The 26,970-nt window shown below is 37.2% G+C and overlaps 1 protein-coding gene across 2 annotated transcripts in view; it reads right to left on the bottom strand.

Annotated features, from left to right (window-relative positions):
* Positions 1 to 25,357, bottom strand: part of CCNI (cyclin I) — a 31,699-nt gene extending 6,342 nt beyond the window's left edge. The window contains exons 1-6 of one of the 2 annotated variants that reach the window (XM_068542796.1): positions 24,813 to 25,356; positions 17,681 to 17,837; positions 4,998 to 5,126; positions 1,985 to 2,059; positions 1,698 to 1,838; positions 1,167 to 1,397 (exon numbers count right to left, since the gene is read on the bottom strand). In XM_068542796.1, the coding sequence (XP_068398897.1) occupies positions 1,167 to 1,397; positions 1,698 to 1,838; positions 1,985 to 2,059; positions 4,998 to 5,126; positions 17,681 to 17,794 (690 nt within the window). In that variant the 5' untranslated portion in view covers positions 17,795 to 17,837; positions 24,813 to 25,356. Of the gene's footprint in view, positions 1 to 1,166; positions 1,398 to 1,697; positions 1,839 to 1,984; positions 2,060 to 4,997; positions 5,127 to 17,680; positions 17,838 to 24,812 lie in introns of both variants that reach the window. The other variant, XM_068542797.1, reaches the window with a different exon arrangement.
* Positions 25,358 to 26,970: the final 1,613 nt, after the last annotated feature.

Raw genomic sequence — 26,970 nt, 5'->3', positions numbered from 1 at the left:
TTGATATATTGCTCTGATCATCATCATCATTCTTTTTATGAAAAGACTCTCAGCCCTTCTCTGCTCACAAACTAGGGCATGATATTCTCAGCTGAGAGGTTGCACTGAAGTATACCTTACATGTCTGGGTCTGCTAACTTTTATATCTCATACCTATAAAATTGTCAATTATAACTATCTCACCAAACACCAAATTCAAGTATTCTCTCTTTTCTTTTATAGAATTATAAGTTTTATTAGCTCAATAACTGCAGCTCTTTGCTATAGTTCTTTTTATATTACAAAATGTTTTTAAGCTCAGAATTTAACAGACTCTGCTCTAAATAACATTCAATGAAACAAATCAGAATAACTACTGCCAAATGAGAATAAATAGGGACATATATATTTAAAGGGAAAGTAGGTTCATAAGTCTTTTATGGACTCAGTTGGCTGAGGAGTATGGTTTGCAGCAGATCTAAACTTGCAGGTTCTATTTGGTGACATGAATAGAAGCAATAAGGCTTCTCTCCAAGTTGCTGCTAACACACAGCACCATTACTAATTTTTCATTTGAATGAGAATTTTCTCCCCTAAACTTTTACTTTTTATATAGACGGTTGATAAAAATTTAACTGACCGCTAACATTTTATATCAATTTGCAGATACAAGTTATTAACCAATCTTAAGCAAGAGTGAGAACTACCAGGACTTCAGAAAGTCCTGAAACTTCAGGAATATAGTTTCTATTTGCCAAATACTTCCCTCTCTAGCCAACAATAAATTATCTGCTTGTCTAAAAAAGTAACTTCTTGCAATTTATGTTTTTGACTTTTATAAAATGAGTAAGTCAGAAGTACTATAATGAAACCTACAAATATAGCTAGGAACCTTCTTCATACAAAACTAATCAAGAATATATTATCAAGAATCTTACTAACTTTTAAAGTAATCTAAAAGGGATGAAAAGAATCAAGAAAATACTATCTAAGCTTTAAAAGAGGAAAAAAAGACATCTAACACATAAATTTAAAGTGTGTAAAACTATACTCTTCTCTACTCTTAAAAATGAGTTTCCATTACAAGATTAAAATGTCTCTTAGTTTTATAACTATCTGCTAACCCTATGTATCCCAATAGGAGAAAAAATTTAAAATGAACACTATTTAATTAGACTGACACCTACCTGTGCTTTCTGAAGCAGTTCAATTGTAAGAGGAAGCCAATCAGGAATGAGTTTCTCCATTTCCAAACTAATCATGGCCAGGGCAAGCATGGATCCTTTGAATTGCAGAAGTTGGCTGCAGGCCATACAGTGAAGTAATTGCTTGGTAAGGACTGCCAAATGTTGAGATGGGCTCAGTTTGGGCAAACTAAAAAGTAACTGAGGCCTAGTTGACACTGCAATGGCATGGAACTAAAAAAAAATAAAAATTTCACAAGAACATCATTCTAGTTTTACTCAAATGTCTAGATAAGCTATATACAGAAACTGATGTAACCTCAGGTATTACTCAATTTCTAAGTTTGCAATTTTAGCTTCAATGATTTGACATATACCCCAATTTCTCATTTTTCCTTGGCTAATTGCAATAATTTTCCTTTTCCTAAAAATCAGAACAACAACAAAAAAAATGAGTGGGCAATCTACTTTTCAAGTTACTGAAATAGGACTACACATTCAAATAAGAAACTAAAAGATTTCAGGTATATTTACAATGTGAAGAAAATCCAATGGTGTGGCTGTGTGAAGATCCCAATTCAACTTATCCAGAATAATTCTCTCCATCCTCAGAATTTCAGACGAAGAACATCCACAGAAACTATCTCTTGCCAACACCTTCAGTACTGGTATTCTCTATCCAAAGCAAAGGGGGATGGTGCAGGAGGACAGGACAGAAAAAAAATAAACTCATTTTTCAGTTTTTGTTTTGGTAAACCGAAAACAATAAAAGGATAATTTCAAAAATGAGACATGACTAATCTTTAAAGGAAAATATTTACCTCGTCTTCCTCAACAGTCTTGGCAGCTAGGAAAAAGCAGCTGATTGCAATACAACTCAGGTATTTTGGGTGGGCCTAAAAATGGGGAAGAGAGAAAAAGCAACTTCAGTGATTCTTCAAAAAGTTAAAAGAGTTAAAAGTATGCACACAATTCTATGGAATTCAATTAATCTGGTTCCTACCCATTGCTTTCTAAGATCAGAGCTAACTTTTAACTTCATAACCTCAGCCTTATTATACTCTGTGGAAATACTAAGACCATTCCATTGTTGGAAGTTCAACCAATGCTAGTTAGCCAAAGTTAACTTCTATCCAGCAGAGATGAGCTTGATTTTAGAAGACATTTATTTATTTAATAAAATTGCCCAAATTAAAAATATATTTGTGTATTTTTTAAGCTAGTTTTACTCTCTTTGCCTGTTATATCAGTTAGATTAACATACTAGGTGTTAGGGGAATTAAAGAGAAAGAAGGGAAAATAAAATGAAGGCTATTAATATATTTCACATGCTTTTAAAAATTATGGGATGCTAGCAGATGAAATTTTCTAATTACATGTTCACCCAAAAAATTATATATTCAAGATCCATGATAAGAATGAAAGGCTCCTAAATATATACAGAACCAATTAGTGTGGAAAAAACCATTCTTGGGTTTGATACCCATAGGAGGGCTTGAATTTGCCTATTTTCCTTATCTATAATAAGTAGGCACACTTTCTACGTCATTGGTAGAATAAGGGTTTGCCAACCCAGCATCAGAATCCAATTTTAAATAATCAGGACAGGGATTTCCCTGGCGGTCCAATGGTTAGGATTTGGTGCTTTCACTGTCATGGCCTGGGTTCAGTCCCTGGTCAGGGTACTAAGATCCCGCAGCCGCTCGGTGCAGCCAAATAAATAATCATGATAATTTAGTCCAATTATATTGAATGACACAGAGATAAGTTATATAACCTAAAGAAAACCTGTTTCAACATTTATTTTATACCTAAATATTACATTCCCTTGAAGCCTTGGGGAAGGCTGCTGATGACCAGAGTATGGCCTTGATTAATTATTTAATAAACATGCCAACCAATGACCATTGTGCCTCAGTATAAGTGGCAGACTGTCTAGGAATCTTCCAATTCTCTGCCCGTATGAGAAATAAAAGCTAGTTCAATACTATCAGTGTTTTAAAATAATCATTAATATTAATCAGAATATTACTGTTTAGAAAGCACTGCCATAAATATGTCTTCTTTTACAGATGAGAAAACAGTCTCAGAGGTTAATGGACACCACACAAGAGATCTAGAAAGTGAAGTCAGATCTTGTTGCTAAGACAGTTTTCCAGGTTCCCTTATTTCTCCATGTACACAACATATCAAAACCATATCCCTGAGGTAATCAGAGTTCATTACAAAGAAAAGAGTCCAACAGTTAACAACTTTGGGTAGGAAATGCAACCCCCAAATCAAGGGCACCAATAATAAATTTAGTACTGAGAAGAATCCCAACAGCAAATATATGGGTGTGTGTTTTTTAAACAAACAGTAGTTCTCAATCCTGGATGTATATACCAGAATCATCTATGTAGTTTGTTTTTGTTTATTTAAATACAGATGTCCAGATCTCACCTACTAGAGATTCAGATTCAGTATGTCTGGGATAGGGCTCGAGGTCTATTATTTTTAAAGAATTTCATAGTACCTTCTTCTGCACAGCTGGGATTGAGGTTCCATTCACTGTTGCAGCCCTTTAATGGTCTGCTTTAAGCACCTTTAAACTATGAATACATTTTAGATGAATTGTTTCAATATAGATTAACCATATCTAAGTATCTGATGCTAGTAGCATGATAGGATCCATTAAATAAGCAATATGAAAGAAATGATATTTTACTTGGCAAAATTCTCTAATTGTTCCAGAAACTTCCCCTAAATCTGTTTAAAATGTTTAATAATAAGTAAGACCAGTAAAAATCTTCTCTATGATAGAAGCTACAACAAGTCCATTAAAATTTTTGAGGAATATACAACCCAAGAAACGACATTAACCTCAAACGCATCTTTCTCTGTGAAAGGGAGATTAGCTATAGTAGGGGACTAGGGAGAACGGAGGGGGACTTGATGCTGAGATAAATGTAGGCATCTCAGATAACCCAGACTTCAGGCAATTAGTATCATAATTTAAGTTTCTTTACTCTCAAAAGTAGAAGTTTGAAACACAGAAAGGTAACTTGAGTGGCCATCCAAATTCTTCCACTCCATAATTCTTTGGCTTCTATTTTTTTATACCTAATAACAAAGAATATGGTACCCTCAGCACTGAACACATCATTCCTGCAGCTACATATTCCTAGGCATACAAATAACAACTGAATTGCTTTTCATGCCTTGCTATTGAATAAATGCTGACTTTCTGCTTTAAATCTGTTGTGGGCCTACTATGACTGATTTCACATAATATAACCAACAATATATTACAGCAATAGGGACAACATAAAACTTACCTGTAATGCTGCCATTTAACAAAAACACAACGAAGTTATTTTATGACAGTTCAGTTCATCTTGTTATACTCCTCTAGAAAGTATTTATATATTGTTCAGAAAACTACACAAAAGGGATTCAATAAATAAGTAGTGACAGAGAAAAATATGCAATAGGCTTATACTTTTCTAGTCTGATTCACTGTTCACAACTAGTACTCAATGTGTTTAAAAATGACTGAACATTTTGCTAATGCTATATGGTTTGTATTAAAATCAAGAGATCAAAACTTTCATAGGTTAAGTATAAGTTACGAATACTTGTAGCCAAAAGAAAACTACAGAATATAATTAGAAACATTTCCGAAAACTTAAAGCAATAGCAGAAGACATCGTGTCTTCTTATAAGTATATATATAATCTTTAGGAAGGTTTTCCACTCCTTCCCACTTTGCAGAATGTTTTACTAATAGTCCCTGGTGTAGCATATGAACCCTCAAAAAAGAAGTTGCATGTAAGTGTATTCTAAAATATTTACCTTTACAGTAGCTAAGAACCTGTCCAAAAGACTGCTAGCCAGAGCAAATGTTTCTGGGTAAAGGTTGAATTGGTACTTGAGTTTGGCCAGCCACTGAATCACTTCATCTCTCTGGGATGGAGAAACATTCTATAAGGGAACAATTAAAAAATAAAAATAAAGAGAACAAGTAAAGTTTCAAGTTATCATCAAGCATATGTTTGTAATTCTTGTTTATAAAAGGTTAACAAATGCTATAGAATCTGTGTTTATACGTTAAAAAATGTTTTTAAGTTTATTCAAAATCTATCAAACTTGAGATAAATGAAGATAAGACCTTATGTACTAGTTATAGCATTTAATATCAATACCCAATATTCTCTTATTTATTAAATAAAATTTTCATAATGTCATCTCACTATATATCTATACTTTAATTAAATTGAGGTTTTAAAGTTTAGGTAACACTAATATCAACTGATAGTAATTTTGGAAGTAAGTTTTCTTAATTCTTGAGAATAAGAAAATATACTGAATTTCCTTCTAAGGCAGCAAATAGCCATTAAACTATCTTAGGAAACACAAACGGTCTATGATAACAGAATGACAGTCCATTAAAAACAAAACTAAAGTCAAGAGGAATAAATGAAAAATATCAGGAATAAGAGACAAATTACACATTTAAAGATGATGGAAGAATATTGAAGGGGAAATTAACCTGAACCAACCTATCATTACAGAGATCACTACACAAACACTAAACATTATTGGCGTTTTAATCTTCCAACATATTATTTTTAACTGCTGGATATAGGCTTAATTTTTAAAAGGTACACACTTTAAAGCAGTATTTAACGATTTACTCTTCAGTTTTGTAAGCACCATAAAAAACAAAACAAACCTAGTAATACTTAATCTACTACTAATAAATAAAACAGATCTACGTAAGTACTACTTCTGCCAGGTAAACACAACAAAGTACAGAAATAACTCTGTGATTAGTGGAAAAGACTATTTTCAATAAGTGAGAGTTCCAGACAAGTAAAGGTTTAATCTAAGCACTGCAGGATTTATCATCATAACCATTTTGGATAGAAATCTCTTTAAAAATAAATATAATACTTATTTCATTCCTCAGAAAGTACACAGACCACAGCTTAAACCTTTTTCCTGATCATTCAGGGTCAACTTTATGAAATTAATTCCTATATCACAGAAAGATGCCTCAAGAGCTACTAAAGCATGAAGGGCTGTACATCTTGACAATGTATCTCCTCAAACAGGTATTTCAGTTGGAATTTCTTCTCTCCTTCCTCTTGGCTTTCTTTAGTTTTGTAAGGAATAAGCGCCTTGATGATCATTATAATCTCTACTATTGCACTGGCTAGTTTCTCTTATTTTATTCCAACTCCTCATTCTGTCAGTTTTCAGCTTTGACACAACAAAATAAAGTGTTTCTGTGTTGGGCAAACCAACTAATCACACACATAATTTTTATATTTAGCTCTAAACTCAGTTATAACTGGTATTTTAGAAGGTTAACTGCCATACATTCACCCTCTGGTCAATTCCTTTTTGTCAAATAAAGATTGACTCTAGAATACGGCACAGAAATACTGAGAAGAAAATGAGATAAAGATGGTTTACAACCTCTTATATTTACATCTCACCACCAAGCTGGTGTTAAGACTATGAACAATAATCTGAAAACATCTGACAATCAAGACATTTAACTGAGTTCATATTAATGAACATTAAGTGTCGATCATATGATAGGTCATGGGAATACAATGAAGAATGAACTCTGGGACTTCCCTGGTGGCACGGTGGTTAAGAATCTGCCTGCCAATGCTGGGGACGTGGGTTTGATCCCTGGTCCAGGAAGATCCCACATGCCGCAGAGCAACTAAGCCTGTGCGCCACAACTACTGAGCCTGTGCTCTAGAGCCTGCCTGCCACGACTACTGAGCAGGTGTGCTGCAACTACTGAAGCCTGCGTGCGTAGAGCCCATGCTCCGCAATAAGAGAAGCCACCGCAATGAGAAGCCCGCGCACCACGACTAAAGAAAGCCCGTGCGCAGCAACGAAGACCCAATGCAGCCAAGGGGGAAAAGAAAAAAAGAATGAACTCCCTCTTTAAGCTTTAAAATTTAAAGTCTCACAGTGAGGCAAACAATCAGAAAATGTCAATAAAATATGGTAAGCATTAGAATAGAGGCATGCACAGGGTGCTAGCGGACCACAGTGGAAGGGCACCTGGCCCAGTGTGGGAGTAGAGTAAAAGGCTCTTGAAGGAGACAGTAACTGACTTGTATCTTAAGAGTGAGGGGATGGGGGCGATCATATGCGAGGCAAGGAAAAGAACCAAGTATTTTAAACCTGTGAACTTTACTCTGAAGGATAGGACCAATGTCAACCTGGAGGCAATAACCTATTGTTAAGCTCCTCAGATTTGCAAATAAAAATCAAGATGGATGGAAAAGACTGCTAGAAACAGATACTCTGACAACTAGTGAAACGAGTGATACAATTCAATGAATCAAAAAGAAACAATAAGGTAGTTCATGGGACTGAAGTTGTGGGCTTGACAGGTTTGGGGTATATAGAGTAGCAGGGAACTGTATGTCCTGCAGAGACTATTATCCAACTTGACAGATGAAACTGGAGTTACGCTATTAAAGCCAGGAGTTGGATTCTCACTCTCACAAAAGGAGTCTGAAAAAGGCAGCAAAATACTATCTGGATTCTATGGCTTCTCCAGAGGTGGGAGGAAGCAGACACAGCCCTACAGCTAGTCCCTGGGTCAGACAGCTCTTAGCATGGTCATTGGTTTTACAATATTCCATTTTCCACAGAGCCTTGAGGTGCTACTTTAAGAGCTGGACTAGGGGCCCCTAAGGGTCCCTGGGAACCAAGTGAAGCAATCACAAAACTATTAGATGGAGAGAGTTATGTATTCAAGAGAAATTAAATTTCTACCAAGGTGAGCTTTTATCTAAAAATGCCAAAAAAAAAAAAAAGTAATGTTAAGTAAGCCATCCGAACAATTCAATTACAAGGAAATAAATTCATACAAGGAAAGGCAGATGGTGATACAATCTGATGAAACTGGGGATGCTTTTAGGGAGGTGAAAGAACAATGATCTAGAGTAGCAATGAGGAACAAAAACACCATTAATTCTACCTTCAGGTCAGAGATATAGGAGAAAAAAAAAAAAAAAACCCTAAATAACAGATTATATTATGTAATGTGACTATCTGGTGTTTGACATTAAACAAATAACACAAACATATAACTGTAAGCAGTCCCACAGAAGATGGGTATAATGTTCTGTAAGTATGGGTGTAACACAAGGGAACACAGTTAAATAGAGATTTCCATACCATATTTATAACTAAATGATATAACTTATGTAAAACACAGAATGCAAAAGGCACTTAAATATTAGTTTTGTCCTTTCCCTTCTCTAAAAATATCTGGTACTCTGTGATGCCAGAAAAAACAAATTTACAAAATATTACATATAAATAATTCTCTTAAACCAGTTATAATGCAATGTTATGAAAGAGATCATGACAATCTTTGGACTTTAACTTATATTAAAAATTTGAGAATAGAGCCAAGAAAGCATTGTTGCACGGCTAGTATTATCAACACTAGCCAAAACTAACAATAACCAAAAAAACCCCACAGAAGATAACGGTTTGAGAAGACTCACTCTTAAGTGAAGTGATACTGATGCTAAGATAACTTTTTCAAATCAATTCAAACCTGTACTGAACAGTAATATTATCAGAATAGCTTTAAACAATTAAGTTCTGTGCATAAGTAATCCCATCAGGGAGGGAGGGAGGGAGGAAGGAAGGAGGTCTGCCTACCCCAGATAGTATTTCCTGATCAAGGGATCTGTTTTCTCTTATATGGATTTCTCAAATAGGGTTAAGAGAGTTCAGTAAATTGGTTGAACAACTAATCCCACAGAGAATTTACAATGGTTTGATTCAACCTGGTAAAACACAGGGCTTTATATTCCACGTGCTGCTATTCTGATCATTAAAACACAAATCCTCCCCAGCTTTAAACTCGAAAAGGTTCACCATTACCTAAAAGATTAAGTATAACCCCCCAGGCATGGCATACAAATCCCTCTTTGACATACCTCTCCAGCCTCACTCACCTTTCATCACTTTCTGCCTTAAAATTCATAACAGCAGTACTTGTATTTATGTTCTTCCTTGTTCCTGTAACGCTACTTACATCACTGCTCCTTTGCTCATACTGCCCCCTCTGGTTGGAACACACTCCCTCTCTTTTCCCTGCCTTATTATTTATCCTTTAAGAGATATTTCAACGGTCAGTCCCCACCAGATACTTTTCCCGATAACTCAAGTCAGACTAAGTACCTTCCTGTGCTCCCACAGCATCTCTTGTCACAACTATTAAGTTCAACACTTTTTAAAAAATTACCTTACTGCTTTTGCCTATGACTGAGTAGGTAGCAGCAAACCTACACTCTAGCTGAGAACTAGAAAAGCTATTAACAACAGCAACAGAAAGGCATCAGAACTGCTAGGACAACCGGGCCTTGAGGAGCCAAGATTCTGGAGAGGAGGTAACAATAAGAGATGAGTCACCACTCTGCATAGCTTCCCCTTTCAGGCATCTGCCCATCCTGTGCGTATGGCAAGAGGTGTAAAGTACGAGCAAAGAACCAACAGAGCTTTTGGGAGTCTTACAAGGCAAGAGACAAAATTTGGAGACTTGAGGAGCCAAGAACCTAGTGGGAAGAGGGAGGGTCAGAGATCTGAATGTGACACTCAGCTGACTTTCCTCTTAATTCATTTTCTGAATGAAATTCTGAAGTTGGGAAGGACAAGGATCTCAGAGGCTAAGCAGAAAGCCTTTGAAAAGCAAGAATGAGTTCAGGAGGAGTTTAGCACCCTTCAGGAATAAGGGGCACTAGTAAACACTCCAAACTCTCAGCTGGAATCCTTGGCTACACTCTAGGAGTTGGGGGCAACCAGAGGTGATGAAGCCATACCCAACAGCAACCCAGCCTCCAACCAGCACAGTCCCTCAGTGGATTAAAGTGATTAACCTCCTCTTCAGTTTGCCCACCAGAGGGAAGACTGAACCATCCTGCAGAAAGACAGCATCTAGAGCCTCTACAATTTTTCATAATGTTCAGCAACCAATCAAAAATAACCAGGCATGACAAGACAAAGAACTAAGTGATCAAAAACCAAGAGGAAGAAAAGGGGCAACAAAAAGATCTCAGTCTTTGAGTTACCAGAAAAGGACTTAATACACAAGTAAATAGAGGATGGAAGACAGATGACAATTTTCAGGAGAGAAATGAAATCTATAAAAAAATCCAAAAGGGAAATTCTAGAAATGAAAAATATAACAACTCAAACTAAGAACCCAATACAGGACCTAACAACAAGCTAGGCAAGGGTGGACAGCTATGCTTTGAAGAAAATTTATAGCTCTAAATGAATATATTAAAAAAGAAGAAAACTGGAAAACCAATTATTTAAGCATCTATCTCAAGATAAAGAACAGCAAATTATATAAAGAAAGTAGACAGAAATAATGAAAAAAAGAGCAAAACTAAAAAAAAAAAAAAAGACATGTTATAATAGGGAAAATCAACAGAACTGAAAGACTGACAGACCTCTAGAAAGGGTGATTAAGAAAGAAAAAGCACGAATCAACTAAGAAATGAAAAAGGGAACATCACTATGGACCCTTTAGATGGTAAAAAGAGGATATGAGTAACTTTACACAAATAATTTGAAAATTTAGATGAAATGAATAAATTCCTCGAAAAACACAACTCACCAAAACTGAGATAAGATTTAAATGAAGACCTGATTAGCCTCATATTTACCAAAGAAATGGGACTGATTATTAAATACTTTCCCACAAATAAATCTGTAGGCCCCAGTGGCTCTGCAGTAAAACCTTCCAACATTTAAGAAGTAATATTAATCTAAACAAACTGAGAACACTGAAAAAAAAAAAAAAAAAAAAAGCAGGAACACTTCCCAACTCATTTTACAAAGCCAGCATAACTTTACCATGAAAACTTGACAAAGGCATTACAAACCAATCTGACCCATGACCACAGATGCAAAACGCCTAACCAAAATATTAACAAAATCCAATGATGTATAAAAATTCAACACCTATTCATGAAAAAAAATCTCTTAGCAAACTAAGGCAGAGAAAGGAATTTCTTAATCTAATAAAGATTAAGAAATATATAGCAAATATTATAGTTAATGGTGAAATACTGAAAACTTTCTCCTCAAATTCAGACTTCAGCAGTGTTCTGGAAACCCTAGCTAATTCTGTAAAACAAGAAATACAGAAAGTATAAGGACTGGAAAGAACTAAATAAAACCATGATTATTCACATTTGACATGACTGAGTATAATACACAGAAAATCTTAGAGACTCGGCAAACTATTAGTAAGTTAGTTTAGTATGGTCTATATAAAAATCTATTTTATTTCTATATACCAGCATATAGAAGCAAGCATGTAAAAAAAATTAAAAATTTAAAATACCATTTGTAATAGCCTCAACAAGACTCAAATACCAAGGAATAAACCTAAATCACCAAACGTTAAAAGAAACTGAAGACCATCTTTAAAGAAAAATGGAGAAATACTCTATGTCCATGAAATAGAAGACTCATATTATAAACATGTTAATTCTTCCCCAAATCAATCTACAGACCAAAACCCCACAATTTCTTTTTATTTTTCAAAAATTGACAACTATATTTAAAAATACATATGGAAGAACAAAGGGCTTAAAATAGACAAGACAATCTTAAAAAAAAGAACAAAGTTTATGCCACCAAAGGCTTATTATAATGCTACAATAACTGAGGCAGTGTGGTATTAAATAGAGGCAAACAGACCAATGATGAAAAAAGGGGCAAGAAACTAACCCACAAATGTATCTACTCATATACAGCAGTCACTTGATTAAAAACAAAAGCATTTATCACGGGGGGACTTCCCTGGTGGTTCAGTGGCTAAGACTCCACGCTCCCAATGCAGGGGGCCCGGGTTCGACCCCTGGTCAGGGAACTAGATTCCCCATGCCGCAACTAAAGATCCCACATGCCGCAACTAAAAGATCCCACGTGCCACAACAAGGATCCCGTAAGCAACAACGAATATCCCACGTGCCGCAACTAAGACCTGACACAGCCAAATAAATAAAGAAAAAAAAAGTACATTGCAGGGCAGTGGCGAAAAATGTCTTTCTAATAAATGATACTGGTTTTCCATATGGAGAAAAATTATTCTTGACTCCTCTTACTTCACACATACCAAAAAGGAAAAACAAAATCCTATCTTCATTACCTTGGATCAGGCAAACTTTTTTTTTAGTATCTTTATTGGAGTATAATTGCTTTACAATGTTGTGTTAGTTTCTGTTGTACAACAAAGTGAATCAGCTATATGAATACATATATCCCCGTATCTCCTCCATCTTGAGCCTCCCTCCTACCCTCCCTATCCCACCCCTCTAGGTCATCACAAAGCGTCGAACTGATCTCCCTGTGCTAGGCAGCAGCTTCCCACTAGCTATCTATTTTACATTTGGTAGTGCATATAGTCATGCTACTCTCTCATTTCGTCCCAGCTTCCCCTTCCCCCTGTGGTCCTCAAGTCCATTCTCTAAGTCTGCATCTTTATTCCTGCCCTGCCACTAGGTTCACCAGTACCGCTTTTTTAGGTTCCATATATGTACGTTAGCATACGGTATTTGTTTTTCCCTTTCTGACTTACTTTACTCTGTATGACAGACTCTAGGTCCATCCACCTCATTACAAATAACTCAATTTCATTCCTTTTTATGGCTGAGGGATATTCCACTTTATATATGTGCCACATCTTTATCCATTCATCTGTCGATGGACATTTAGGTTGCTTCCATGTCCTGGCTATTGTAAATAGTGCTGCTATGAACACTGTGATACATGTATCTTTTTGAATTATGGTTTTCTCCGGGTATATGCCCAGTAGTGGGACTGCTGGGTCATACAGTAGTTCTATTTTTAGTTTTTTAAGGAAGCTCCACACTGTTCTCCACAGTGGCTGTATCAACTTACATTCCCACCAACAGTGCAGAAGTGTTCCCTTTTCTCCACACCCTCTCCAGCATTTATTGTTTGTAGATTTCTTGTTGATGGCCATTCTTACTGGTGTGAGGTGATACCTCATTGTGGTTTTGATTTGCATTTCTCTAATGATTAGTGATGTTGAGCATCTTTTCATGTGTTTGTTGGCAATCTGTATGTCTACTTTGGAGAAATGTCTATTTAGGTCTTCTGCCCATTTTTGGATTCAGTTGTTTGTTTTTTTGATATTGAGCTGCATGAGCTGCTTATATATTTTGGAGATAATCCTTTGTCAGTTAGGCAAACATTTCTTTAAAAGGACTAAGCAAAAAAATTTTTCTGATAATTTGGTCATTAAAAATTAAGAACTTCTATTCATCAAAAGTCAACACAAATAGAGCTGAAGATATGTGTAATACACAGAGCCTGCAAAAGAACTCTTAACAATTTAAAAAGGAAGTCAATGGAACACAGGTGAAAGATTTGAACAGACATTTAACCAAGAAAGGATATCTAATGGCCAAATAAGCACATGAAAAGCTGCTGAATTTCATTAGTTATCAAGGAAATGCAAATGTGATACTATAACGCTCACCACGATAACTAAAATGAAAAAGACAGACAATACCAAGGGTTGACAAAGATGCAGAGCAACTTGGGACTTTCATACTCTGCCAAAAGGGGTAAAAAAAAAAAATGTGGTGTAAAAGTGGTATAACAACTTTGGTAAGTAACACAATTGGTGGTATCTGCTAAACCTGAGTATACACATATTCTAGGTTCTAGCAATTCTACCCCTAGGAATATACTCAACAGTAATGTGCACGTATGTTCAACAAAAGACAAGCACAAAAAAAGACTCTAACGACCATCAACAGCAGAATGGATAAATGAATTCATATGACGGAATACTACATGGAAATGAGAATTAAATTAACTATGGCTACATGAAGTACCATGGATGCATCTTACACCAAAGAAAATGATGAGCAAAGGAGGCCAGTACACACTTTATGATTACATATATAAATATAATTCAAAACAAGGAAAAACTAATCTGTGATATTAGGATAATGGTTTCTTTGTGGGGAGGGGATAGATGGTAGTAACTATAAGAGGACACAAGGAGGTGCTAGTAATGTGGTGGTTACACAGTGTTATTTTGTGAAAATTTATAGAGCTGTACACTTATGATCCGTATACATATACTTTAAGAAACTGTTTACTTAAGGAAAAGAAACAAAACCTATGGGCAAAATAGATTTATTTGTTTACCAAGTCTACAGATGGTACAAAAAGGACAAAGTCAATACATTACATAACAATCATAATTTTAAAGCCAGAAAAATGGGCATCAACAACTTGAAACTTAGGTAAGAATAAATATGAAACAGTGCACCTAAGTTAAAAATTTTAAAAGTACACCTAGGATAAGGGAAACTCTGCTTAAAAGTAGAGAAACAAAAACAACAAGGTTTTAAAAACAAGTTCAGTAGAAGCCAACAACATGACACTGCTGCCAAAGCATAAAAATTTTTTTTAATTTAGGGCTATATTAATGAAATTATCAAGCCAAGATAAAGTGAGGTAATAGTTTCACTTTATTGCTCATTAATGACAACTCAAATGTCACAATTTAAGAAACACAGTAAATTAAAGAGTATACGTAGAGAAAGAAAAACTGAGAGGCACAATCTTGTCAAATGAAAAATGGTTAAAGAACAAAGGATATTCAACCAGGAGAAGAGATGACTGCGAGCTTAACACCTGACTGTAAGTAGATAAAGGGCTATCATTTAAAATATAAAATGAATTTTTTCTGTACTGCTCCAGCGGAGAGAACTAGAACCAGTAAGTAGCCACTAGAAATAAGCAGTTTTCAGGTTCAATTCAGGAAAAACTTTCCAATAATTGATAGAGCTTTTCTACTGTGGAATGGACAAAGTATGCAAAGTAGAGGATCACTTATCCGTGATGTCAGGACTTTTTTTTTTATTTTGTGGTTAGACTAAATCAGTGTTTCCCAAACCTAACGCATATCAATAAAACTATGAAGTTTTTTTAAAATACAAATTCCATAGTTGTCACCACAAGCAACGTAGGTCTGGGAGGGGCCTGGAATATGTAAGAAGCCTCCTGGGTGATTCTCATACACCTAGTAGCCCAGTGGTTCAAGATCCTGTATTTGAAAACCACATAATTAGATGGCCTTTAAGGTTCCTTCTCAAAATTCTAATGGAAGTCATCTTTATATAAAGAGCTTGAGGCAAGGTTTACCTTTGTATATCAAAAGCACTCTGTACATCAAAATAAATTGAGAATATCTGAAAATACATGTCACTTTAACCAGTCTTTAATTTTTTTCCCCCAAATTTGTAACAAAATTGCTGTGTACTTGAAAATACTATTATTATGTAAAAGAACTCCTCTAACCTGGATGAATTATAAAGAAATGATAATCAGTGTTCATTTAACAAGTGTTTACTGTGAGCCTATTATATGCCAATAAACAAAAATGACAACTCTACCTCAATGGAACTCGGTCAAATCATCAGGGAATTAAAATATTGTGTGCTATCATACAGGAAGTATAGAGTGCTGGGGGAGCACATAGAAGGGGAGTGATAGGTGTAGAATATTCTTGCATGACCACTCTGTCCTAAACTGCAAGATAGGATAATGTAAATGACAAGAAAACTGTGAGAGAATGACCCTGAAGTAGAGTTTAGGTGAAGGAAGGGGTAGGAATAAGAAAACCAGAGGGAAAAAAGCTTAAAAATATTTTATTTTTCTGTTGTAACCAGCACCCCCCCAAAAAAAAAGAAAAGTGGAAAAAGATACATGTATGGTTTAGACGCTAAACTTTAGAGACAAGATTGTTTCTCTTATGCAAGGAGGAGTCAAGAAGGAGAGAAAACATGGTTAGAAGCAATATTGGAAAGGGAAGTAGAAAAGCCAGTCCCTGAGAGTCACAGAAGAAAAAAGAATTAGAACTAGAATAGAGAAGTGTCCCTGGGGTTATTCTGTCAAGTGGCTCAAGCCCCTATAGCTCTTTACTCCCATCTCTATCTTATCTCCTATACCCACCAGACCAAGCCCACACACATTTTACAAGAATTAAGTATGGCTTCCACCTGACATTACTAAAGGCAAAACCTTAAATAGATCCCTCTTATAAGTTCTGATAGTGTTCTGTTCTCTGGTCTAACATCTTAGTAATATTTGTTAAAATACCTATAATAATAGGCCAGATTAAGTGATAATATAGCAATATACTATAATCTTGGTAGAATATCACCTTCGAAGACCATGTTATAAAAGTATATCATTGTTGGTTGCATGCTGACTCAAGGAGATAGTAGGAGAAAAATGAAAGAAATGGTTCTAAAAGCAGCTGTAATAAAGCTTTGAGGCTTACTAGAATGTCAGAACGTAAGGGCAGGAATTTGTTTTTCTCACTGTTGTATCCCCAATGCTAGGACAGTGTTCAGAATATGGCAGATACTTAATAAACATTTACTGAATGAGTGAATCCCCAGTAATCTAAAAATCACACAAGCTTACAAAAATAAAAAATGAAAAACAAAGTATAATGGGAAGAGAACTGCCTCAGGTTCAAAATTATAACTCTACTACTTACTAGTTGAAGTCTTGAACAAATTGGGACTACTGCCTTTTTCAAAGGATTAAATGATATTAAATGTGATAGCACATGCAAATGCTCCTAGTATAAAAGGCATTCATTCAAGCTAACTAATCTTCAGTTCACTAAATGACAATTAGATAACAGTAAATGGAAAACATGTATTTCTTTAGCTTGTGGGAAAGAAGATAAAAGTAGGTTGGAATTAGAAAAAGCATTCAGATATCAATAACCTATGAGCAAAGATTAACCTAAACCAACACAGGAGGAGCTTAGATACTGTCATTTGCCTACACATACCAAAAATTTCTCGGCCACTACTTTTTATCCCAAACACAATGCTAGGTACTAGGGATAAAAAGATGTGTAAGACATGTTACATAGTAAACTTTTGGAATAGACAAATTTCATAGTTATTTGGAAAAAACAACTCTATATGAAATTTCTAAAAGGCATACAGCCAAGAGTAATTGAGAGGCCAGCTGCTGATTATCTCCCTAGAAGCTTTGAACATTGACCTTACATTAGTAGTTTAAGTGAATTCCTTATAAATATTCATGAAAGAGAAAGTTGTTGATCACTAAACACAAGGATTTGACTGTGTTCAGCCTCTGCGGCAAACTATGTATCTAGAAATAAAGAAGGCTTATTATTCTAAGTATTGTACTACAAGAAAAGAGAAGGGACATACCTAGCTCCCTAAAGGTGTAACTCAGATAAAACAAAACAAACAAAAACAGTTCATTTTTGTTTTGTTTCAGAATGAAACAAGGAGATGTTTCTCAAATAAACAGAGCATATCTTTAATGGTACATATTTCTCCAATACAGTGTCAAGGTGCAATTACATATGATAGTAGTACACTTAGTTCTAATAAAAGTCTCCTGTCTAGAGTAAAAAGAGAAATCATTACCTGATTTGTAGGCATTTTCAGCACCTTCACTTTCCACATCTGGGCTTCCCTGGAGATTGCCTTTTCCAACAGGAAAGACAATCTCTGGTTTTCCAAAGGCCCTGGAAACTTCATGATATCCTTTGGATCTGCCTGCCACCCAGCTTGATGCAGCTACCTATAAAATCAAATATAAAACAATGCTCTATATTTAATTATATACATAGTAACTGTAGCATTATATAAATATGTTGGTACTTATTAAGCAATTCATAAAACAAAATAAAAATGTTATGAGGCAATATAGGATTTTACAGCTCTTTAAGATATCATATATTAAAATGTTACCATAATCATCAGTTATCTAAAACATTCTCACTTTAAATCTGAAATTCAGTTGTAAAGAGAATAAAAACATGACCATATAATTGACAGAACCTTAGGACTTTGATCAAAACATATTATCACTGTGTCAAAAAATTTTAAGTCACAGGCTTTTTAGACTAGGAATTCTTAGAAGTAGTTGTCCCAAATATTTCTCTTAAAAATCTACACAGATAAGGGCTAAACCCTCTTTTCATTAAAAAAAAAAGTTACATCAATTACATTAAATCCCACCCATTTCTACTGAATCAGTATGAGACTATCCCCTCCTTTAAGTATGAAACCATCTTGAATTGTGCTCCCACTACAGTGTCCACTAGCTACACATGTAACCATTAAAATTAGAATTGAATAAAATTAAAATATAATTCCTCAGTCACACCAGCCCCACTTCAAGTGCTCAGCTGTCACATGTGGCCAGTGGATACTGCACTGGACAGTGCAGGAAAGGAACATTTTTATCAATGCAGTAAGTTCTACTGGACGATGCTGATCTAGAAAGCTCAACAGTAGAGTAACTGGCACTCTAAAATGAGCAGCAAGTCTAAAGAGCAACACAGTACAAGGCATCTCAGAGTCCGAGAGACGTTTCTATGTTTCTTAAAAAAAAGGGAAACTATAGAGGTTTGACTGTGTATGGAAAATTGGATTGAGAAGCTGCTGAAGAATGTGAAAAGACAACTAGATTGATGAAAGCTAAACAACTGAAAAGGTTATTAAATTCAGAAAAAAAGATTATGCAAGCAAATAAACATAATAATATACCACAATATTTACATAGCAATAATAATGAAAATACTGAATAGAAATTTCAACACAAACGCTGTAATAAAACTACACTGGTAGGATGAGGGGTGTTGGGAGAAGGTAGAATGAGAGCCTCATCTTTATAATTCAGAGGAAAACCATAAATAATATCTAAAACTTAAATATCAACAAAACAGCAATAGGTAAGTTACTTGAAAATATGATCTTAAATAACAAGAGAAATAGGTAAGAGCTGAGAGTGATTAACCTCTGGGGAATGAGAAAAGGGTGGAGAAGCCAAGCAGCAGGGGAATGTGGTTTTTCATTATAGACCTCATATAACTATTCCCTTTTTTCAACTCCGGACCTGTATTACATATATGCTTCAAATTCCAGGGATTCTTTTCAAAAAAATTCAATGTCTAGAATTAACATATGAAAAGTTCCTAATTTTTGATAAAAATTTAAAATTTGAAAAAACAAAAAATACAAACCTAATCTTCAATTTCCATGTTCCCTCTGCCCCAACTTCAGCTACTATCCTCTTTTCTATTTATCACCCCACACACTTCACTTACTATTCAACCTATTGCAAACTACCTCTGGTTAACTGGATTGTAATTTTTTTTCTTTTTGCTTCTTTAAACTCTTGGGTTTTTGCAATTTTTCTATATCAAGCATGAAGTGCTTTTCATACTAAGTAGAAAAAAGTTAAATAACTTAGAAAGTGGAAAATAATAACTATCCTGAAAGGTCCAACTCAAAGGTAATTTCTTCCAAGAACTATCTCCCCTAATAAATTATAAATTCCCTTGCAGTCATATCTACGAATATCATGTTTTTATTACTCACAGTGCCCATCGCACAGTATCCTGATGAAACAGAGACACAACCAAAGGCTCATTTCAACCCTCGGGGCCAAAACCAAAAAACCATAACCAAAACAAACAAACCCAAGTCTAATCTCTTTCACAGGTGAATTCTTCAAATGTTTAAAGGCTGCTATCATGCTCACCAGGTTCATCCACTGCATTGCTGAAAAACCATTCAAGAGTTTCTCACATGACATGATTTTTGCTCTTCTAAATTAGCACCAGTTTAATTATTAATGCAGTCTAAGATCATTAGCTATTTTTTTAGAGGCTACACCACATTATCAATTCAGATAAAATTAATGCTCAACTAAAACTCTTAAGACTTTCTAAGGTAACTCTTAGGTGAACTTCCCCTCCACCTGACCCACCTCACTTTGTATGGGTTTTTGGTACCTTTGGGGGGGGGGAGGGGCGTTACATCCTTGTTCAGGACCTTAAATGCATTTTTTCCTTAAAAAAAAGTCATCTTGTTAAATTCTATCTACTGTTACATTCTGCTTAGATGTTCTGAGATTCCAATTTTGTTGCATTGGTACTTTTCTCAAATTCTCCACAATTAGATAAACAAAGTCACTACAACTTCATCGAATGCAAACATAAATACCAACCTCACAAACAGTATAAACTAGATGTTCACCTGTCTAGACGTATTTAGAAGAAACACCTATATTGGATGGAGACTGAACTTCATAGGTTCTAAGAACTTCTTCTAAACCTAATTTTGGTCTGTAATTGATTAACTCCTGTCAAAACTTATTTATTTCATTCCTTTAGCTACTCTCAACAGGGTGGCTCACCAGGATCTGCCAGCCTTCTCAGCATACCCCAATGGGTGGCTGCCCCTAGTAATTACTCTTCCTTTACAATGATTCCTTTGAAGATTACTTTTAGGGTAGGATGGGTGGGGGACCTGAGAGGAACATATAGGATACAGTCATGTAAAGAAGTATAAGATCAGGTTCAAGGCATTCTTGTTCCTCAATCTTCTATAATTAAGGCCCTTAATAAGACTTTCAAATATTTAGATGATAGAACAACTTTTTTAAAACAAAGGAATCTGGGTCAAAGAAGAAATCATAAGGGAAATTAGAAAATACTTTGAGATGAATAAAAAAATCAAATGTACTAAAACTTACAGGAAACAATGAAATACTTGTAAATGCCTATATTAAAAAAGATCTCATATGTATAACTGAATCACTTTGCTATACACCTGAAACACAATACTGTAAATCAACTGTAATTCAATAAACAAGAAAAAAAAAAAGATCACAAGTCAACACTCTAACCTTCCACTTTAAGACACTGGAAGAAACAGACCAAACTATACCTAAAGCAAGCCAGAAGAAAGAAAATAATAAATATCATAGTGAAAATTAAGGAAGTAGAGAACAGAAAAATAGAGAAAAATCAATGAAACCAAAAAAGTTGGTTCTTTGAAAAGATCAACAAAATTGGCAAACCATTAGCTACACTGACCAAGGAAAAACAGAGATCAAGTACTAAAATCAGGAGTAAAGAGGGGACATTACTACCTATGTTACAGAAATAAAAAGGATCATAAAGAAATTTTTATTAACGATTGTATGCAAATAAATTGGACAACTTAGATGAAAAAGACAAACATCTAGAAACACACTATCAAAACTGACAACAGAAAAAGCTAAATAGTCATATACCAAGTACTAAAGAGACTGAATTAGTAAAGAAACTAGTGTCAAAGAAAAGCCCATGCCCCAGTGGCTTCGCTGGTGAATTTTACCAAACATTTACAGAAAAATTAATACAAACTCTTCACAAACTCTTCCAAAAACTAGAGGAGGAGGCCTTCTCATTTTATGAAGCCAGTTATTATCCTGCTACCAAAACCAAAGACAACAGCACAAAAACTACAGACAAGTATCTCTTAAATTACAGATGCAGAATTCCTCAACAAAATACTAGCAATCTGTATCTGAAAACATAAAAAAGGGACTATACACCATAACCAAGTGGGATTTAGCCCAGGAACACAAAGTTGGTTTAACATTCAGAAATCAATGTAACACACTGTATCAACAGAAGAAAAGAAAGCAATCATTCTTTGCTCACAATAGGGAAATGTAACAAAGGAAAAAAAAAAAAGTTCAAATTTCCTTAAACTTTAAAAAATGGGGTATAAATAATACAAGTGAGAAACAAAAAGGATGGAGGACACCCGTGGGGATGTTCCAGATTTTCCAAGCTACAGAAAAATAAAAGTGCAATACATTACCCTAGACTGGATCCTGTACTGCAGAGAAAAATGCTATAAAGGTCATTTTGGGGTCAACTGACATAATGAGAATTTGGACAGATTTGACAAAAGTAAATTATCAATTTAAAATTTACTAAAGTTGGTAACCTTACTGTGACTCTGTAAAAGAATATCCCTATTTTCAGGAAATACACACTGAAAAATTTAGGTGTAAAGGGCCATAATGAATGCTGTAGAGAGAGGGGGTGTAAGATGGGAGGGAAAGACACGATAAAACAAATGGAGTAAAAGGCTGAAAATAAGTGAATACAGGTAGTTTCTTTTTGAAATTATTTACAAGTTAACAACACAGAAAAAGCAAAACAAAAACAGAAACCATAATTTATGAGAAAATGTTCTACATTCCTTTTTTAAAATATATGATACAGTGGAGAAAGCGCTGGCTTGAATTCTACTTCTTTTACTAACAATCCACAAGCCTGCTTTCTAATGTTTTAAAAACAAATTATTTGAGCTAGATGAAAAATGAATCCTGCTAAGGAAAAAAACACAAACACTAAAAATATAACTTTACTGTTTTAAATAACAGAACTTTATAGTTTTATGTTGTTATTTTATGCCCACTAATGGTCACATTCAGAATTCTGAATGCTCAGATAGAAAAGTCTCTAGGAACTAAAAAACAAAAAGACTGTATTTTGGTTGGCATATTCCATAAACTTTGACCTTGAGCGTTTCACATTTCTCCTCCCATTCTTTCAATTGCTGCTTCTGCTTCTTCCTCTATGTGTATCAAATACCTTAATGTCTGAGTGAATAGTTTATAAAACACTTAATTGTACAGCATTAACTATGTTACAAATCAGCATACAGGGCCTCTTGCTCTTCTGAGGAAAAGTGCTGCACAGTGCTGGGTATACAACAGAAACAACTTCATTAACATGGAATTATTGTATTTATTATGTTCAAAACACCAACTCCATTAATAATTTTGTACTGGTGCTGACTTCCAGATCTTAGTTCCTCTTATAAAAAGAGGGATTTATTAATGTGACCATACAAAAACCTCATGTTCTATTATTATCTCCTTGACTTTACGCCCTTAACCTAATAATGAACTACAGGTACTTATTAATTCCAAAACACCCTGCTTTATCCCAATCTCCATGACTCTCCACATCCTGTTCTTTCAACTTGAAATGTCCTTCTCTAGCTTGCACTCTCCTTCCTACAGAGTTGTCATTTGCATCATATGTACTTGAACATAATTCTACTTTTGCATTTAATTGCTCCGTGAGAGCTGTCTATTTGTAGGCTGGTCTCTCCTACTAACCATGAGTTCCTTGATGGCAAACACTCTCCAGAGTTTAGCACTGTGCCAAATAAATAATAATAAGAGCTTACACTTGTTAAGTGCTTAACAACTAAAAACAATGAGTGCTTACTACTTGGCCAGGTATTGTTCAAAGTACTATGCCATATGAACTCCTCGAACACAAAGGAGGGTATAATTATTAAGTCTGTATTATTATCAAGCCCCCTTCAAAGATGAAGAAACATGGACAGAAAAATGAATACTTTCAGAATAAAACATGTACACACACTTTAAGCTTCCAATCTTGACCAAGAAACATTTTAGAGTTCCATTCTAAACTACTGACACTAGGATGTCACATTGCCACGTAAACTCACTCATCTCAGTTTAACTGCAAACCATCCCGGTGCACCTTCCCGACACACGCTGATTCTACTAGTCTGCTCTTCATTACTATTGAGAAACTTCTTCTAGTCCAGAAGCATAGAATCTCTGATGCGTCTGGTCCCAGACTAGCAAATCTGAATCCTGTCCCTTCTTCCTTAATCTATTTGTCCGTTCCCTTCTATTTCCTCTGCCACAAATGACCTGGAAAAGCCAGAAGCAGATAACGCTACTTTAATCTGTTCCGGGACAGAGACTGTATAGCACAGCCTGCCTGGGCTGGAATTCTGGCCACCGGGTTCTAGCTGTCCTCTAGTGGGAAAATTAATCTTATGGAGCCTCAGTTTCACTCACCCATAAAATGCTCCTGAACTACCTGCCCCGTGAAGATTCAATAAGTTGCAAACCACTTATAACGATGCCTCTCCGATAATAAACCTCAACAAGTGTTGTTATTAACATCCTAAAGCCACACTGCTGCTGCTCAAACGTTGAGTGTCTCCCACCGACAGAATAAAAGCTAAATACTTTAGCCTAACATTCAACGATCTCCAGTCTGATTCCATCCTGCCTCCGGAGCGATACCTTCCACTATTTTGCCGTCTAATTCTCAACTCCTAACAAAACGATCTGCAGTGGAACCTCTAGCTCGGCAGAGGGGGTTCTGCCCTCTTTTCAAATTTCCGGTATTATCTGCCCTACAGGGTGCAATTCAAAGCTCACCTCCTCTCCAGATTCCCCCGACTCACCCCAACCCCGGGAAACGTGCCCCTCCCCCGAGCTCCCGCAGCGGCTCACCCCATTCATCCGTCCTCCTCCCCCACCCCCGCCCGCTCTGCAATGTGAATGATGTTCCCGCGGGTCCCGCGGAGGCGTCGAGGTCTAGGGGCGGGGGTGTGTCCCCTTCTTTGTGTACCGCACAGGCTCGCGGACCCTAGAACGCGCATTAGGAGGCAGCTTGCTGTTGCTACAAGAAAGTTAGTCGCCGACGGGAAAACTGGCCCGAAAGGGAACCCAGCGGAGCCGTTTCCAAACTGGGCAGGTGCCTGAGTTGTAGGCGCCAGGAGACAAGAGGGGCGTCTGGGAGGTTTCCCGGAGGGGGCGGCGGGGGCGGGGCTCAGCCGAGGGGCGCGCGCCGGCGGCGCGGGGCTGCAGGGGGCTCGCGCGCGGGTCGCGGGGACGCGTGGAGCCCCCCCGTCCCCGCCCGCTCACCTTCTCCTCCTCTTCCTCCTCCTCCTCCTCCTCCCCGGCAGAGCTGTAGGCCTCACAGTGGTGACGAGGGGTCATCCGGGGGCCCGTTACCACCTCATTTTCCTCAGCGCGCGGCGACGGGGAGCGCGGGACGAGGACGGGGCCGACTGAGGAGGGAGAAGAGGGGGAACCGGGCCGGAGGGCGCGGGCGCTCGAGCGGGACGCACGGCTGCGGCCTGTGGGTCGGTCAGCGAATTAGTTCCATGACGCCCCCGGCCCTGAGGCCGCTGCCGGTCCCGCTCCTCCAACCGCAGCCGCTTGTGCCCGGGTGGGGAGGGGGTTCCCTCTCGCCATAGGGCGGCGGGGGCCGGGGAGAGGCGGGGGGTGAGACCGGCTCTGCCCCTGCCCGGGGGAAGCGCCTCCGAGGGGAAATGGTGAAAGGGGGGGAAAGGGGGAAAAGGAAAAAAAAAGGAAGGGGAAAGGGGGGGAAAAAAATAAGAAAAAACGAGACAGAGGCGCTGCCGCGTCCGCTCGCGGGGAAGGCTGGGGAAGGAGGGGAAGGGACAAAGAAGTGCCGGCTTCGTCGGCTCCGCCCTCGCGGACCGATTCCTAGACTCGCTCACTCCTTGTAAACAACACTGAACTGGCCTCTGGACCCTCTCCCGTTTTCCTCTCCGCTGCGATCTCCGTCCAGCGAACGTACAGCGAAGTCCGGCAAAAAGCTGGGCTGTTGGAAACGGGCTGGGAAAGTCTCTGGCATTGGGGTGGGAGGAGGGCTAAGAGAAGCTAAATGTGCGTGGACTCGTTTTCCTTGGAGGAGCGGAAGGGTTCCTCTTCCACTGCACGGTGACGTAAGCGCCTTCTGAGCTCGCTGGAAGAGGCGTGCGGTGGCCGGAGAGTGCGCTGCGCATGCGGCCCAGGGAAGAAAGAAGCAGCTGAGCGCTTAGCTTGGGGGTGGGGTCTTATAGGGATGCTCCTCTGGCCGAACAGAGCGCTACGTGGTTTTATCCAGCTTGTCTTTCTCTCTGGGGCTTGTAAAAGGATTTGTTGGAAAGGGCCGCGATCTGTTGCGTAAAGATCTTGCGTTCTTTGTTGACCTCGCAAAAAGTTCTGTGTTCTCTTCTTACCATTGACGTGTAAATAGAATTGCGGATTTTTTCGCTGCCACGTCGTGGGTGGAGGGAGATTCTAAAGCGCATTATAAATCGGGAAATTGCAGGGAGCATAGTCTCAAGCACCTTCTAAAACAGTAAATTATATTGCTGGCAGCAGGGAATCTGCTTTGTAATGCGCCAAGGGAATTCTATCCAGTTAACCAACACATCTGAGTATTTCCGAGTAGGTTTTATTACCAGGTCTTTAACGAGTGAGTGGTGACGTATAAATGTGTTTTATTTGGGGTTCCTTTACGGACCTATGGTAAACTTTGCTCATCTTTTAATCGTTTTAGTTATAAAAAGAAGAGTAGAATTACAAAAAGTTTTGAAAGAGAAGAAAACCCTCAAACTCAACCATTTACAGAAGTAGTTGATTTGTGTTTCCATTTGTATTTTATATGCCTATTTTAAGTCACTTAAATTTGTTTTAAGCTTATTCAGAGAGCCAGGGGCTAATAAACTCTAGCAAGCTGGAATTAACCAAGACAAATAGCTTCTACCTTCATGGAGTTCACAATCCAAACACTGAGCTAATTATCACTATCTAAAATCACCCAGTACGTTGATTTGCTTACTTGTACATTGTATTCTCTCCTTAGAATATAAGGTCTAGGATGGCAGGGATCTTGTATGTTTTATTTCACCCTGTATTCCTGCATGTAAGAGGCTCTCAATATTTTATTACTGACTGAATAAACAATTACCAGTATCAAAAGTATTAAGATGGAAAATTGCAGGCTGCTATGGAAACACTTAATCCTAGCCTAGTCAGGGATATCAGAGGAGGTTTTTGTGAGGAAGAGACATTTAAGGTGAGACTTGAAACCACTTGGACATAGAATTGGGGAAAGAGTGTTACAGGCAGAGGAAACAACAAGTGCAAAGACTCTGGAGCTGAGACATTCTAAAAATCTCGGAAAGGTAGTGTGGCTGGTCCTCAGAGAATTGAAGCCTGGGGCAGGGGTAGGTCCCTATGACAGAACCGGAAGGGAAGCCCAGGAAGGATTTTAAGTGGATCGTAT

This window comes from Eschrichtius robustus, chromosome 4, assembly GCF_028021215.1.
Source record: "Eschrichtius robustus isolate mEscRob2 chromosome 4, mEscRob2.pri, whole genome shotgun sequence".
NCBI classification, from domain to species: Eukaryota; Metazoa; Chordata; class Mammalia; order Artiodactyla; family Eschrichtiidae; genus Eschrichtius; species Eschrichtius robustus.
This window is presented reverse-complemented; position numbering and strand designations above follow the sequence as displayed.